At 38.7% G+C, this 17,512-nt stretch overlaps 1 protein-coding gene across 1 annotated transcript in view; it reads right to left on the bottom strand.

Moving 5' to 3' along the window:
• LOC121389840 overlaps window positions 1-17,512 on the bottom strand; it is a 73,142-nt gene that overhangs the window by 37,289 nt on the left and 18,341 nt on the right. The window contains exons 10-16 of the mRNA XM_041521489.1: window positions 15,152-15,289; window positions 13,288-13,383; window positions 10,695-10,778; window positions 9,751-9,884; window positions 4,791-4,887; window positions 3,594-3,745; window positions 2,442-2,733 (exon numbers count right to left, since the gene is read on the bottom strand). Coding sequence (XP_041377423.1) covers window positions 2,442-2,733; window positions 3,594-3,745; window positions 4,791-4,887; window positions 9,751-9,884; window positions 10,695-10,778; window positions 13,288-13,383; window positions 15,152-15,289 — 993 coding nt within the window. The remainder of the gene's footprint in view (window positions 1-2,441; window positions 2,734-3,593; window positions 3,746-4,790; window positions 4,888-9,750; window positions 9,885-10,694; window positions 10,779-13,287; window positions 13,384-15,151; window positions 15,290-17,512) is intronic.

Consider the following 17,512-nt stretch of genomic DNA (forward strand, 5'->3'; position numbering starts at 1 on the left):
TAAATGTGTTTTTAATAGACAACGCCATGAGAAAACAAATTGATGGTTATGATTAATAGCTACCCTAGCTAACTTACAGGTAGATTATAGGAAGCCAGTTTTAACAGGTACATGTACGTATTACCATATTGAGTATCAACATTTAATTCTTTTGTAGTCCTTTTTTTCTTCTTCAAATGCACATGTTAATGTGGGTTAAAACTTACTCATATTGAAATAGTCTCTGGGGAGTGATCGGGAAATTGAGTGATATAGCAAGTAAATGGCAAATTTTGCTTCAATTAAATTAAATTTAAAATTAAATATCATAGGCATTGAAGAATAGCTAATCAGCTGTAATCTTATAGGTTACCAGAATGGGGCATATACTTAATAATTAACCTATGGCATGTTCAGGAAATCATAAATAATTTGACTGGTTACTGACATTATACTATCCCATCACATTCATTCACTTTTAGGCACAAAAACCAGTCAATCATAAACAATTTGACTGGTTCCCGACATTATGCTATCCCATCACATTCATTCAATATTGGGCACAAAAACCAGTCAATGATAAACAATTTGAGAAACCACACAAATATATATGCTCGGCCTCCTGCCATGAATGAATTTGTTTTGGTTTTGTTTAATGACACCACCAGAGCACATTGATTTATTAATCATCGACATTTGCTAATTTTTACATATAGTCTTAGAGAGGAAACCCGTTACATTTTTCCATTAGTAGCAATTAAGGGATCTTTTATATGCACCATTCCAGACAGGATAGCACATACCTTTGATGTACCAGTCGTGGTGCACTGGCTGAACGAGAAATAGCTCAATGGGCCCATTGATAGGGATCGATCCCACACTGACCACACATCAAGCAAGCGCTTTACCACTGGGCCATGTCTCACCCCAATGAATGAATGAATGAATGAATGTTTAACGACACCCCAGTATGAAAAATACATTGTGCCAAATTTAGGTTAAATACAGGCAACATTTTGTTTTTAAAATCTTAATTAGTGGTATTTCTAGTCAATGGAAAATTGACTAACAACCATACTGTTTAATGTTTTAAAATTGTGTAGCGATCTCTGATACTCGTGAGGGGCGGGACGTAGCCCAGTGGTAAAGCGTTCTCTCGATGCACGGTCGAGTGGGATAAAGCGTTCTCTCGATGCACGGTCGGTATCCCTGGGGGATCGATCCTCGTCAAAAAGGTAGCCCATTGGGCTATTTTTCTCTCATTCCAGTGTGGCACCACGTCTGGCCATATCAAAGGCTGTGTTGGTATGTACTACCCTGTCTGTGGGATGGTGCATATAAAAGATCCCTTGCTGGTAATCAAAAAGAGTAGCCCATGAAGTGGCGACAGTGGGTTTTCTCTCTCAATATCTGTGTGGTCCTTAACCATATGTCTGACGCCATATAACCATAAAATAAAAAGATGTGTATATGGAATGTGTCGTTAATTAAAACATTTCCTTCCTGCTTCTGAAATACAAAACTAAAGAAAATGATTTATTACCTACCTAAGCTGTAAAAACTTCAAGAGTTAACATCATAAACATACCTAGAGCTAACGAGCGTGCACAAGTTACCTTTACGCATGTCATTTCCAAGACTCTCACCTATACTTATAGCTCTGAACTTCGTTCACACCATCACCTATATTATCGTCTGTCAACTCGCCAACCACCACCTATACCTATAGCTGAATATCGTCCACGACCAGCACCTAGACCTATAGCTCTATCAACTTGTCCTGGACCATCAATACAGAGAGTCAACTTCGTTAACACCATCACCTATTTAAACAAACCACATCTAAAGAAAACCTATACCTATTTATTACACCATCACCTATACCTCTGTCAACTTCGTCGTGTCAACTTCATCCACGTCATACCTATAGCTCTGTCAACTTCGTGCACACCATCACCTATACCTATAGCTCTGTCAACTTCGTCCACACCATCACCTATACCTATCGCTCTGTCAACTTTACCATCAACTATATCTCTGTCAACTTCGTGCACACCATCACCTATACCTATAGCTGTCAACTTCGTCCACACCATCACCTATACTTATAGCTCTGTCAACTTCGTGCACACCATCACCTATACCTATCGCTCTGTCAACTTCGTCCACACCACCACCTATACCTATAGCTGTCAACTTCGTCCACACCACCACCTATACCTATAGCTCTATCAACTTCGTCCACACCATCACCTATACCTACAGCTCTGTCAACTTCGTCCACACCATCACCTATACCTACAGCTGTCAACTTCATCTACACCATCACCTATACCTATAGCTGTCAACTTCGTCCACACCATCACCTATACCTATAGCTCTGTCAACTTCGTCCACACCATCACCTATACCTACAGCTGTCAACTTCATCCACACCATCACCTATACCTATAGCTGTCAACTTCGTCCACACCATCACCTATACCTATAGCTCTGTCAACTTCGTCCACACCATCACCTATACCTATCGCTCTGTCAACTTTACCATCAACTATATCTCTGTCAACTTCGTCCACACCATCACCTATACCTATAGCTCTGTCAACTTCATCCACACCATCACCTATACCTATAGCTCTGTCAACTTCATCCACACCATCACCTATACCTATAGCTCTGTCAACTTCATCCACACCACCACCTATACCTATAGCTCTGTCAACTTCATCCACACCATCACCTATACCTATAGCTCTGTCAACTTCATCCACACCATCACCTATACCTATAGCTCTGTCAACTTCATCCATGGTTGCGGTCCCTGTGTACTCCCAGTGGGGTGGGATGTAGTGCAGTGGTGAAGCGCTTGCTTGATGCACGGTCGGTCTAGGATCAATCCACGTCAGGTGGGCCCATTGGGCTGTTTCTTGTTCCAGCCAGTACACCACGCAGAGCCAGTTTATCCTAGTAGGACATGCTACGGGCTCTGTGCTTCAGGGGGCTCCCACGATGATGTGTACATTTATTTTCAACAGGTAATTTTCCCCCTCTACCCGAGGGGAATATAGATCCTGGGAAGGGACCCCGGTGTCGTTTGTGCTACAGGCCCCCCCGAGGATCCTTAAACCGGTTCTGGCACCACAACTGGTATATCAAAGGTCATGGTATGTGCTATCCTGTCTGCAGTATGGTGCATATAAAAGATCGCTTGCTAACTAATGGAAAAAAGTAGCAGGATTCCTCTCTAAATGTAAAAATTACCAAGTGTTTGACATTCGATAGCCGATGATTAATAAATCAATGTGCTCTAGTAGTGTCATTAAACAAAATAAACTTTAACTGTATACTCCCCTGTACCAACACAGCATTCTCATCCTCGACCACTAATGAAACTGGCCTGACCCATGGCACTAGTAGGACATGCAGTATTTAGTAGTTAAAGTTTGTTTAATGACACCGCTAGAGTACACTGATTTATTAATCATGGGCTATTGTATTTCAAAACAAAATGGGAACAGCTAGGGGCAGTGGAATACAACAGTAGTAATAGAAAAAAGGAAAAAAAAAAGATTAACAAAAACAAACACAATGTTGTTTTGTTTAACTTGAAAAACCTTTTTGAAAAATGAAATGGTAATACCTGATAAAGACCATACTTGTTTGTGCCATCGAATCTTGTTATCGTTGGGGTAAAGAAGCGACCGAGAAATGGGTATGTCGAAGAAAAGGCGTGCAGACCTTTGAAAGCCACAGTACAAATAGGTCTCTGGCAAAAAACAAATGATAAAATCATCAATCATTCAACATTATCATAATTGAAGGAAAGAAAGAGAGAGAGAGTGAGAGAAAGACACAGAGAGAGAGAGAGAGAGAGAGAGAGAGAGAGAGAGAGAGAGAGAGAGAGAGAGAGAGAGAGAGAGAGAGAGAGAGTGAGTGAGAGAGACAGAGAGAGAGAGAGAGTGAGAGAGACACAGACAGAGAGATAGAGAAAGAGAGAGTGAGAGAAAGACACAGACAGAGAGATAGAGAGTGAGAGAAAGACACATACAGAGATATAGAGAAAGAGATAGAGAGAGAAAGACACAGACAGGGAGATAGAGAAAGAGAGAGAGTGAGAGAAAGACACACAGAGAGATAGAGAAAGAGAGAGTGAGAGAAAGCAACAGAGATAGAGAAAGAGTGAGAGAAATAGAGAAAGAGAGAGAGAGAGAGAGAGAGAGAGAGAGAGAGAGAGAGAGAGAGAGAGAGAGAGAGATAGAGAGAGAGAGAGAGAGAGAGAGAGAGAGAGATAGAGATAGAGATAGAGAGAGAGAGACACACACACAGACAGAGTGAGAGAAAGGGGTTTATTGGGTGCAGAGAGAGGAGGAAAGGGGAGAGGATAGAGAGGGAGGAAAGATGGAAAGAGAGAAAGGGGTTTACTGGTGGTATAGACACAGTGGAGCAGGAGAGGAGAGAAAGGGATGGGGAGAGAGGGGGTAGAAGCAGAGGTGAGAGAGAGAGCTAATAAAAAAAAATATTTTATTTAAAGAGCCTTGCTTGTTATATTAGTTAATATTCATTCATTCAACTTATTTTCATGCTTATATCCAATTAAGGTTCAAGCACGCTGCCCTGGGCACACACCTCAGCTATCTGGGCTGTCTGTCCGTCCAGGACAATGGGTTAGTTGTTTGTGGTTAGTGGTTAGTGAGAGAGAAGAGGCTTAACCATGACATCACTGAGGCCGGTTTAGTTAATATAAGCCAGTCTATAAATAATTGTAACAATTTGGCAAAATTTTCAGGTAAAAGTTATTTTTAAAATCTTACTTCCTTACAATCTGCATGAGAGTTAGTCCAAGGGAATTCCCACGTAGACTGTTCGACAGTGACCCACTGGTATCCGTGCATACAAGCTATTTCGTTTCTGAAATCAGAAAGAAACTTACACGCCCAATCACATATTAATCTTTGATCAATCAGGCTAGGCATTTACTAAACTATCTTAGCTCTACGAAATCGTAAAACAATGATTGTAGGCTATGATGTCACTACAGAAGACACCATAGTGATGTCATAGCTTATGATTTCGTAGTGATAAGATTGTCTCGAAAATATGGGTTCTAGGTTTTAATAACAATTATCGATTTGTTCACACTCGTAATTGATTATCAAAATGTGCACATAGTTAAAGTTCGCCAATAAACATGTCTTAAAGTTAATGTTGATTTTGTTTAACGACACCACTGGAGCACTTTGAATTATTAATCATCAGCTATTGGATTTTTTTTTACATTTTTCCATTAGAAGAAGGAACTGTTTTATTTAATGACGCACTCAACACATTTTATTTACGGTTATATGGCGTTAGACGGTTACGGACCACACAGATATAGAGAGAGGAAACCCGTGCACTGTTGCCAATTTATAGGCTACTCTTTTCGATTAGCAGCAATGGATCTTTTATATGCATCATCTCACAGACATGATAGTACAAACCACGGCCTTTGTTATACCAGTTGTGGAGCTCTGGCTGGAACGAGAAATAGCCCAATTGGGCCAATGACGGGGATCGATCCTAAACCGACTGCGCATCAAGCGAGCGCTTTACCACTGGGCTACGTCCGGCTCCTAAACGTGTCTGAAATGCAACACCTGGTATTCTTCTTTTCACATTGCCGTTATACTTTACTTGTATCATATGCAAAGCTATTCTATAAAATGACATAATTTTCATTAAATGGATTTATAAAAATGAATGTCACACCTTTTCTTAAATCAGTAACAGAATAATCTACATATTATGAAATATATAGGGCCAATTAATTACGAAATATATTTGGCCATATTCATCTTACACCACACATCTCTATCGATCTTTACTATCTACTTCACAGAGGTGTTTCTGTGTGTGTGTGTGTGTGAATGTGTGCGTGTGCATGTGCATGTCTTTTTGTGTGCACACGCACGTGCGTTTTTGACTCTGTATGTACCGTATTTGACCGGGAATAAGCCCAGGGGGCCAAGACAACTCATTTGTAGCTTTGTTGGGGGTGGGCTTATTTCCAGACATGGGGCCAGTTTTGTTAAAAATTTCCAATGTTCACTAATGAGTAAAAGAACCTGGAAATTATCAATAAATAAAACAACAAAAGCGGTAATAAATTTAATTTCAACTTCCAAAGAATATCGTTTTTTAATTTATTTTACAACGTATGAACACACATAATCCAGCACACAAAGTAAAAGTACATAATCAGATGTCAAGTTCATCCTGGTCCCACCCAACAAACTCGATGTCCTCAGTGTCGTCATCCTCATCGTCGAAATGAACTCCAGATTCGATCTCTTCGTGTGGTGGCACTTCCTCGATTTCCAGTCCAACATCGTCGACCAAGCGAGAACTTAGCAGATAGTTTCTGCTTCCATCCAATGGTAGCGAAATCCCACAGGACTTAAAAGCCCCCCGGATGGTTCCCTCCTCAACAGCTTCCCACGCGACACTTATCCAGTCTATAATGTTCTGTCTTGTCGGTTGTACATAATTTCCTCTGCAGTTCCGCTTTGCCAACTTGAACCACTCGCACCACTGTTGTTTCATTCTCTCTTTGAACACCTTGTTCACGTGAGTATCCATTGGCTGCACAAGTCCCGTGCAGCCTGAAAAATAAATATTGAATACTGTAAACCATTTGTTTATTGCTTCACGCAATTAATGTATCGTCAAAATAATGAGACTGACCAAATAATTGCTAGTTAATTTGATTACATTTCATAACATATTTAATAGTAGATGACTAGGTAAAAACCGCTGTGAATAAATAAATAAATAAACAAATTTGAATATCAAATTACAAAATATCAAATTAAAAAACATTTTTTACATACCTCCTGGTACTGTTACTATGTCGGTCTCGTACTCGTCAAAACGATCTGTCGATGACTGGCACGTGTGTGGCTTGTATGCGTCCAATATGAGAAGTCGCCGAGTGTCGTCGTCGTTTGGTCCCCAGACATGTCGGATGAAATGGTGTACTTTCACTGTTGTCATCCAACCGTTCTCCGTAGCAGTAATCAATACATTGTCTGGCACTTTCAACGTGGGTAGCACTCGGGGCCGATAACACCATTTTTCTCCTTGAAGATGATCAAAGCTTTCCGTTTGTCCCCATTTGCACTCGCCGTCAAAGCTACTGTACACCCCTTTTTAGCACCGCCGGTGTGAGAGATTCGCACAGTCTTTGCTCCTTTGACCTCATTTGTGTATTTCGGTACAGTGTCAAATCTAACCATCGTCTGGTCCATATTCGCTATGTTGTAATCGGTGTAGTCCCATTTCTGTCTTAAAGCCCGGATCGCTGAATGAAAACCTGAAATTTTCTCCTTGTAATCACTCGGGATTTTCTGTGCGTCGTTTGTCCCCCCGTCTGATTCCCACCGAATATCGCTGCTTCCACCTACGTAGCCACCCGTTTGATGCCTGGAACTTCTGTACTCTAATCTGACTGGCAACTTCTCTGGCCTTGCTTTGCAGAAAGTAGTTTGACACGCATCTACCTTCTGCCCGCTCATCCTTGAAAACCATTCGAAGACGGCTTGATCCATTTCGGTGTTCATTGCTTCCGCTCCACTACCAATTCTTTCGTTCGCTATCTTTGCCTTTCGAAAACATCAGCAATTTCTCGTAATCTTTGTCCCACAGTCGAACCTGTTTTCTTGAAATGCCATATTCTCTTTCAGCCGCGGACAGATTTCGGCCATTACGTCTAAACCAGCCAACAACATCTAACTTATCTTTTACAGTATACCGTTTGCGTACGAAAGGCACGTTCAGTGTATATTGGTGAAAACAGAAACTATGTGTATTTTTAAGACCCACTATATAGCATTTCTCAGTAATTACCCCAAGCGAGCTTGTTTATCAATATTACTCACCTTTTCTATTCATTTTGTTTGATGCATAATATTTTTTCTCAATTCGTTTGATGTGTGATTAGTACTAAATAAAACCTAATGATATTATAAAACACAGATGTGGCTGCATCGTTTGTGTTAAACACTTATTTCTTTTATTTTATTCATTAATGAGTCAGTGCGCCTCAACTGAGAATTCACAACAAAAACAACAGTCAATTAATTAAAATGCTTACCACACCATTCAACCAATCATGAGTTGGTTGTCAATCAAGGCAGTCTTCACGCCCTCTTCCATACCTCACAACAGTCAGTTCATGGGACGTCACAAGTAGTATTACAAATCAACCAATCAGAAAGGTTTTTGTTGTAGCTATTTTTACTGTAAGCCAGGAAGGTCGGCTTTCATCAAAGACACAAGTGAAACAGACATACTTTAGGTTTCACGAAATGGTCGCTTTGTTGATCAAAGTACAATAGCCGACTGTGAAATTGTTGACTGCATATGACTGTAGTGTGTTTGTGGCTGGGTGGGGTGGGGGGATGGTACATAGTACTAAAAGTATGCACTTTATTGGTAATATAATCGTATTTATTAAGCTATAAAAAATAAAAACAACACAAACTACAACATTGTTTTAAATCATTTTAATACTTGTTATCTTGAGACCAGTTTGTCACCCAACGATCTTTTGAACTTTCAGTGAATTTTGATAGCAAACATACTACATATTTGGGTATGGGCTTATTCAAGGATATGGGCCTAATTCTTTAGATCTGCAAAAAATGGGAGTGGGCTTATTCACAGGCATGGGCTTATTCCCGGTCAAATACGGTATACGTGTGTGCATGTGTTTGTGTATGTGCGCAAGTGTTTGTTTGTGTGTGTGCATGTGTTTAGGAGTGTGTGTGTGCATGTGTTTGTGTGTATGTGCAACTGGGCAACTGGCAACTCTATTAATGTGCCCCTATCCACAAGGGTTCAGGCACGCCAGCCCCGGATCTAGCCTCTGACTTCGCCAGTGACCACCTCCGGGGAGGGTGTATGTGCATGCATATATGCATGCGTGCATGCTTGTGGATTTTCAGGTTGTGTACTGTAGTATAGTGCGTATGTTGTGTGTGTACATGCGTGTGCATATTTATTGTGTGTGTATAGATATAGAACATGTAGTGTGTATGTGTGTGTGCATGTCGGGGATATGTGTGCATACATGTGTGAGTCTATGTATATATATGTCTGTGCATGCATATGTTTGAGTGTGTGTGTGTGTGTGTGTGTTTGTGTGCATGCACATGTGTGTTAAAGTTTGTTTGACACCACCACTAGAGTACATTGATTTATTAATCATCTGCTATTGGAGGTCAAATATTTGGTAATTCTGACATATAGTCTTAGAGCAAAAGCCTGCTACATTTTTCCATTAGTAGCAAGGGATCTTTTATATGTACCATCCCACAGACAGGATAGCACATACCACCGCCTTTGATATAAGTCGTGGTGCACTGGCTATAATGAAAAATAGCCCACTGAGCTATGTCTCTTCCCTTTGGTCATGTATGCATTTATGCATCAGTTGCGTAGAAGGATCAAACCACCTCTGTGGATTCGTTCAACTGATTGGGGTTTTTCTTATTCCAACCAGTGCACCACAACAGGCCATGGTATGTGCTTTCCTGTCTGTGGGAAAGTACATAATAATGAAAGATCACTTGCTACTAATGGAAAAATGTAGCAGGTTTCCTCTCTAAGACTATATGTCAGAATTACCAAATAATAAATCAATGTGCTCTAGTGGTGTCATTAAACAATCAAACTTCCTGCATCAGTGTGGGATTATTGAATGTTAATGAACCATCGTGAAAAATGTTTTACCGAATTGCTGCTCGCAGAACACGCCCATTTAGGGGACTTCCGATGAAAAAGAAAATTATCCTCGATGACTTCTCCTTTATCTTCTTCATTTCATTACCTAGCTGCTCTTCACCAATATCTTCAGGGATGACGACCTAAATACAAATTAAAACAAAAAAACTGTAGTTAAAGCTGCTGATTACAGCTCATATATATATATATAGAGTAAACTCCTCTAAATCGGACACCCCGGGGACCAAACAAAAAGACCGGTTTTAAGAGGTATCCGTAGAGAGGTTCTCTTCCATAGAGATATTCAGAACTGGACCACGAAAAACATCCGGTTTTGAGGGAATTCTGGTTTATAGAGGTTAAGTTTCTCTCTCTCTCTCTCTATCCCTGTCTCCCTCCCTCCCTCCCTCTCTCCTCCCCACCCTATATATATATATATATATATATATATATATATAACTCAGAGGTGGGAATTGGTGAAATGTAAAAAAGAGGAAAATTAGAGGGGTCCCGGAAATTCTTGAAATCTGAGGTTAAAATCTGTGCCATCTGACACATTTTGGAGGAAAGGACAATTAAAATGCGAGGAAACGCAATGTTCCTTGAGAGGAAAACAGCTGATCTGAGGAGAATTCCCACCCTGATAACTACAAAATAAAATAGATAGGATCCATATTAACATGCATATATACTATTAACGTTCAGGCACGTCTCTCCCGGGCACAATCTGACTATGCTAGTGACTGGGTCCAGGATAGAAGGTAGGGGACAAAAATGGAATGTCAAGAGAGTTTAAAATGGGCAGAATTTACAACAACAATTAGGGAAAAAGTAAAAAATTATTGATATTAGTATTCGGGAAAGTTAAAAATTCTCGTGAATTTCATTAAATTGTGAAAATTTAATGCCTGTGAAAATTAAAGTATTTTATAGCATAAAGGTACAAGACTAACCTCTGCCAGAATATCTACACGATGTTTAGCCGCCTCCTCGAAGAAAGCGGTGCTCATAACCTCATTTTCCTGACTAATAACAACCTAAATGTGTGAAAAAGAGAAAAAGATAAACACTAAGTTTCCGAACGCATCACATGGCATCATTTGCTCACTTGATGCATGACAGTTTGGGACTGATCCCCGTCGGTGGGCCCCACTGGGCAATTTCTCATTCCAGCCAGTACTGCACCACAACTGGTATATCAAAGGCTGTGGTATGTGCTATCCTGTCTGTGGAATGGTGCATATAAAAGATTCCTTTGAAAAAATGTAGGTTTCCTCTGATGACTACATGACATCAGTAAACACAGGTGGGGCCAGAACATAGCCCACGCAATGATAAAGTCCTCGCCTGATGCTGTCGGACTAGGATCGATCTCCATTGATTTCTCATGCAACACCTCGTCCCAACAACTCTATTACATTATAAACATTTTTGTACAAGCCTTAATGTGTCCTGAACATGAAAATAAGTGGTAACATGCAGTTGAAAAATTGGGATCCACTACTTATTTTTCACCAGTGTTGGAGGGTAGCTTAGAAAATTTCTCTCTTTTTTTTCCAATGACATTGGGCCATACATGCAATTGGTACACACTAATTTTTTTGCATCAAAATACCTATAAACATGTCAATGGCAAGTATAATATATAGAGGGGATGATTTTCCGTTTCAGATTTTGCCACATTCCGTTTCAGATTTTTGCAAATTCCATTTTTTTCACCGTTTTTGTGTTCAATTAGTGTCATATTTTATTGTTATAAACAATATACATTTGTTTTATTGTTCCAGCTCTGAGCTGGTTTGCTATTGCTATTTGTTAAATACCTGTAAAAATTATTTTTGAAACAAACTTTAAAAAAAAGAGAAGTGTATAAACCGCACCACTTGGTTCCCACCATCATCCGTAAATAAACCGCACCTTTAAATAAGCCGCAGTTAAAACAAAGCCACAAACTTAATTACGGTTAATTATTGTTTGTATTAAATAATAATAAAGACATCCATTCTCCCTTAAATTCAAACAATAAATAATTGTTGATTGTGTGGGTTTCATTTCATCTGATGGATTATGGGTAAGTTTCATTTATAAACAAAACACACCATTGACAAACCCCACTATTTTCACGAAAATATGAACAAGAACTTTGGTAATGCATTGTTCATAATCTTACATTAGTTGCCAAAAAATATGTATAAATAAATAAATACTTGATAACATTTTATTAGTTCCAGTATGATTACAAAGCGTGAAAAAAAAAAAAAAAAAAGAACCCAAAAGGGGGCACATTACTATTTTAGTACTTACTCGATTACACATGTATGTTTCTCTGTAACCTAACTAGCGTGCCATATGCACAAATTACATATTCAAACGAGGTCGGGTCAATCTGGATATAGGCCAGTGGTAGTGAACCGAAACTAAACACTGTTCTGTCGATCGTTTAAAAGTTTCGACATTATTTTATAACTTTAAGAAATATATATTTGCCTAGAATTATATATTCAAAGCCGGTTTAAGGATCAGTGAGGCCTATAGCACAAATAATAGCTGGGCCCAATTCCCAAGATATATATTTTGCAACCCCCTCGGGGAGAGGGGGGAAAAGTACACAATGCCTCACCGCAGGGTCTGTAGCACGTGCTACATGTGTTACAATAATAAACCGGTGAGAAGAAAAGTAAAATACTATTTGTGTGTGCAATTTAGAAAACAATCGGTTCAGAAATAAATAACGTGTAGTAAATTCCGTAGCATGAAAAAAGGCGTTCCCCGTGGGACGGACTATAAATGTGAAATGTTTCCGTACAAATTAACGAATATGCCCGAAGTTTTACGAAATTACATTTTCTGGCGAAAGCGTTGTGTAAATTGGCTATGCTTTTGAATCGTAATAAGTATTATTGAAAAATATCGAAACTGAACGTACTGAAAATCCTATTATATAATCTAAAATTGTATTAGTACATGTTTATTTTTATATTTCAAGTTAAATTTCACTATGTAAAGTGACACGGGTAAACAGTCACATGCTTTGTTGCAAGCTTACGGCAATTAAGCGTAACTTCCAAGAATTAACGGTTCTGAAAATATTTAGGCATACAGTGTACTCCATGAAAGTTTGCATACCAAAACACTATGCGTGTATTATCAATATTGAATCTTAAAACTACTAAAAATATTTATTATGGTGCTTGAACTAGAAATACAACTTTTGAAGGTTATTTTTAAAAAATCACAAATTCCGTTTCAGTTACTTCCGCGGTTCCGTCCATTTTTCCGTGATCGCGGAAAATCATCCCATCTAAATATATCAAATTGAAACTTATGATCTACTGGTCAGGGCACCGTTTCATGAAGGGATCTTAGCCCTAAGATCACCATAAGTGCATAGCTACCTTATGCACTAAGGTGATCTTAGTGCTAAGATCACTTCGTGGAACAGGGCCCTGCATAACATGCTTTATAGTGTAGGATATTCACTAATAATATTAAAAGCAATATATGTTATACATAAATAGCATAGTAGTAACACTACAAGTATCTTACAATATTATTCCAGTGTCTTGATTTGGCCGCAAGAAAAAGGCTCAGAAAGATATCATATTCGTTCCAGCAAATGCGATTGAAGTATGGATACAACTTCTGAAATATATAATGAAAAAAGAAAGAAAGAAATGTTTTATTTAACGACGCACTCAACACATTTTATTTACAGTTATATGGCATCAGACATATGGTTAAGGACCACACAGATATAGAGAGAGGAAACTTGCTGTCACCACTTCATGGGCTACTCTTTTCGATTAGCAGCAAGGGTTCTTTTATATGCACCATCCCACAGACAGTGTAGTACATACCACAGCCTTTGTTACATCAGCACTGACTGGAACGAGAAAGATATAATGGAAGGAAGGAAATAATATTTGTGTAATGCCACCTCACCACTTTTTAAACTATGGCTATATTCAGACTGACATCTGGTTGTTTTGGCATTTGCTCGATATACAGAGAGAAAAAGACGAAACCCGACATCACCATTTAGGCTACTCTGTGATAAAGCAGCAAGAGATCTGTTAAATGCACTTTCCTCGACAGGACAGTACATACCATGGCTTTTGATGTACCAAATGTGTGGCCCTGGTTGGAATGGGAAAGAAACAAGAAAGAAAAAGAAAGAAAAGAAAGAACCAAAGAAAAAAAGGAGGAAAGAAAGGAAGGAAGAAAGAAAGAAAGAAAGAGAGAATGAGAGAAAGAAACATTTTATTTAGATTTTAATGATATACTCAACACATTTTTTATTTCCATTTATAAACCACAGAGATATAATGCCACTTCATGGGCTAATTATTTATTTTTATTAGCAGCAAGGGGTCTTTTATATGCACCATCTCACAGACAGGATAGTACATACCATGGTCTTTGTTACACCAGCTGTGGAGCACTGGCTGCAATGATAAATAGATCAATGGGCCCACCGGTGAGGATTGATCCCAAATCAATCCACTCATCAGGAGATGCACGTTGTACCTTTTCACTTGTAATATGTATACATTGCGAGGGTGTGATTATTCAGCTACCGATCATAGAGGGGAGGTCTAAGGGATGGGGTTTATTAAAAAAAACTTTCCCACTCGGACTGGGGTAAACATTCAGGGTTGAAAGCTGGATACACCAAAAGCCATTTGCAAATTGTCGAATTTGCTCCAAGCATCTATTTTTAAAAATGGGCAGGACGTAGCCGCGTGGTAATGCGCTCGTCAGATGCGTGGTTGGTATGGGATCAATCTCCGTCGATGGGCCCATTGGGCTATTTCTTGTTCCAGCCAGTACACCACGATGGGTATATCAAAATCTGTGATATGTGATATCCTGTCTGTGGAATGATGCATATAAAAGATCCCTTGTTACTAATTGAAAAATGGGCAATATCAGGTTTTAAGAACCAAAGAAATTAATACTGGTAGAGGCCAAAATGGGTAAATCACTATAAAAAAGTTAAAGTTTGTTTTGTTTAATAACACCACTAAACCACATTGATTAATTAATCAACTATTGGATGTAAAACATTTAGCAATTCTGACATATAGTCTTAGAGAGAAAACATGTTATGTTTTTTCGTTAGTAGCAAGGGATCTTATTATATGCACCACCCAAGACAGGATAGCATATACCACAGCCTTTGATATACCAGTCGTGGTGCAGTACTGGTTGGAACGAGAAATAGCCCAATGGGTCCACCGATTGCTATCGATCCTACACAGACAGCTCACCAGGTGAGTGCTTTACCACTGGGCTACATCTCACCATACAAACTTTAGTATTATCCAACAAAATTCTGACCTATACCTGGCAGATTTCAATTTCAATATGAACTCAGATACACAACATATTATCAGTCTCTTGTCTTTACCTTGTTGGAAAATTCACTTGTGGTTTCCATGACTGCCACTGTGGGCATTTCGTTGATACTCAGCAGTGGGTTCATATTCTCTGTCAAGAAGTTACTTCCCATTCCAACCACGCCACGAACTCTGTTTGAAGGGTCGTTCTGCAAACACCAGTACATTGATTAATCTTCCAGCTGATATTGGATGTCGAATATTTAATATTTCTGACATATACATGTATATCTTCTTAAAGGAAACTGGCTACATTTTCCCATTCCAACCACGCCACAAACTCTCTTTGAAGAGTCGTTCTGCAGACACCCAGTAAAAGTTAAAAGTTTATTCTGTATAATGACACCACCAATCTAATTAAAATTAGCTCCACTATTACATGTGGATCTAACACCAGCCAGTTGGAGCTCAGGTCCACCAATCAAAACCTTACTTGCAGAATCCTGCCAGTGATTACAACACTGCGTAGTCCCCAATGTCCTGGTAACATTTCGTCTGTAAATAATAATTTAAATATTGACCAATCACACTTCGCCTTTTATAACGTTATTTGGGAGCATACAAATTCTAAAAATATCAGGCGAGTCTATTTTAGTGACCGCAGTTCAGCGAACCATACCAATACGTACGGGGTGGGTTATCAGTCTTCAATTTTACATTAAACATTATTTATTTATTTATAAAAAAAAACCCAACTAAATCAGTCTTCAGTTTTACATTACAAATTATTTATTTTATAAAATAAAACATGTTTTAAGGCATTCGTAATTCACACGAAACATGTCGTATACCCTCAGGATAATTCGGAATGTTTTCAAATTATTTTTAAATCACTGGCAGGATTCTGCAAGTAAGGTTTTGATTGGTGGACATGAGCTCTAACTGGCTGTCTTTAGATCCACATGTAATAGTGGAGCTAATTTTAATTAGATTGTGACACCACTAGAGCAGATTGATTTATTAATCATCTAGCTGCTATTGGTTATCCAATATTTGATAATTCTGACATATATACATGAATGCTCTTATAACCACTTCCGGCCAGGTCACCAAAGGGAGGGATGCACCAAACTTTTGATAGAGAGTGAACACCACAAGTCCTGCGATTGGTGATAAATGTGAGTGTGTTTGTTCATCTGGGCAAAAAATGCAAGCAATTTTAGTACCACTGTATCAAGTAGCCTTGTGCTTGAAACATGTATGGGGTACCTGTCAAAAAAAGTACTTAAATTTTGAGCGGAACCAGGGTAGTCATAGACGCTACCTGTTATCTCAGAAATGAGCATCTTGACCCCCAATTTTTTCTGATTAATTTTAAGGGTGAGGGGTGGTAGTATTTATATCCATGGTGTTTATGTCGATTGATACACTGCAGGTAGGAGTTTTAGCCACATATGTTACTACTGTCGTCTATGGGATTTGATTTGGTAGTATACATCCTAAAGGAAACCAGGTACATTTTTCCATTAGCAGCAAGATTTTTTTGGTCAGTTCCCATGCCTGATGAAATTGGGAAAATGAATGTAACTTAAACTACTGAATGATTCATCGATCAATTCATTAATCAGAACAGACATAATTATAAAGATATTTAAACATTATATTGTGAAGTTTTATTGCCACTTGCTTTTGGGAATGCCCAAGTGAAAAACACACCGGGATCCCAGTGGGAATAAAACCGATATTGCATGTGGCTTTATAATACAATGAGCCATATAAGACTATGGGCGGGAGCTGGTACTGGGATCTGAACCCAGTACCTGACAACCTCAAGGACGATGGCTTAATGCCTGCACCACTGAGGTTGGTCAACTTTTAACTTTCATTTCTATTTATTTCCCTTAAATGTTAAACCAATAAAGGTTCAACTACATGAATGCTTAAGTTCTTTTGTCCCCAAATTAAAATAAAGATTTCACTTCCAGATTTAGGCCCGACAAGAGAGACCAATTATATACAGGTTAGGTATTGACCAAAGTCAGTTGGAAACTTTTCGATCTAATTAAATTTGTCTTATCTAAACAAATAAAAAAAACCAGTAAAAAAACAAAAAAACAAAGCATTTTAAAGAAGCATGCTGCATTTAGATTTGGGTCTTTTTTTTCTTTCTTTTTTTTGCAAACTTATAATGAAATATAATTAATATAATCACCAAAAAAACAAAACAAACCCAAAACAAAGAAACAAATAAAAAAATCCTCAAGAATTCCACGGAATTAAAGGTCTCACATACCATACACATATTCCTGTATATCTCAAAACCAGTAGTCGCATACCTATAGCAGAAGCCGATCTAGAGGGAGGGGTGCCCCAGGGCCCGAGCCCCCACTAAATTTTCCGACAGTTATCATTTTATTATATACATGTATTAA

The sequence above is a fragment of the Gigantopelta aegis genome, chromosome 15, assembly GCF_016097555.1.
Source record: "Gigantopelta aegis isolate Gae_Host chromosome 15, Gae_host_genome, whole genome shotgun sequence".
Classification (NCBI taxonomy): domain Eukaryota; kingdom Metazoa; phylum Mollusca; class Gastropoda; order Neomphalida; family Peltospiridae; genus Gigantopelta; species Gigantopelta aegis.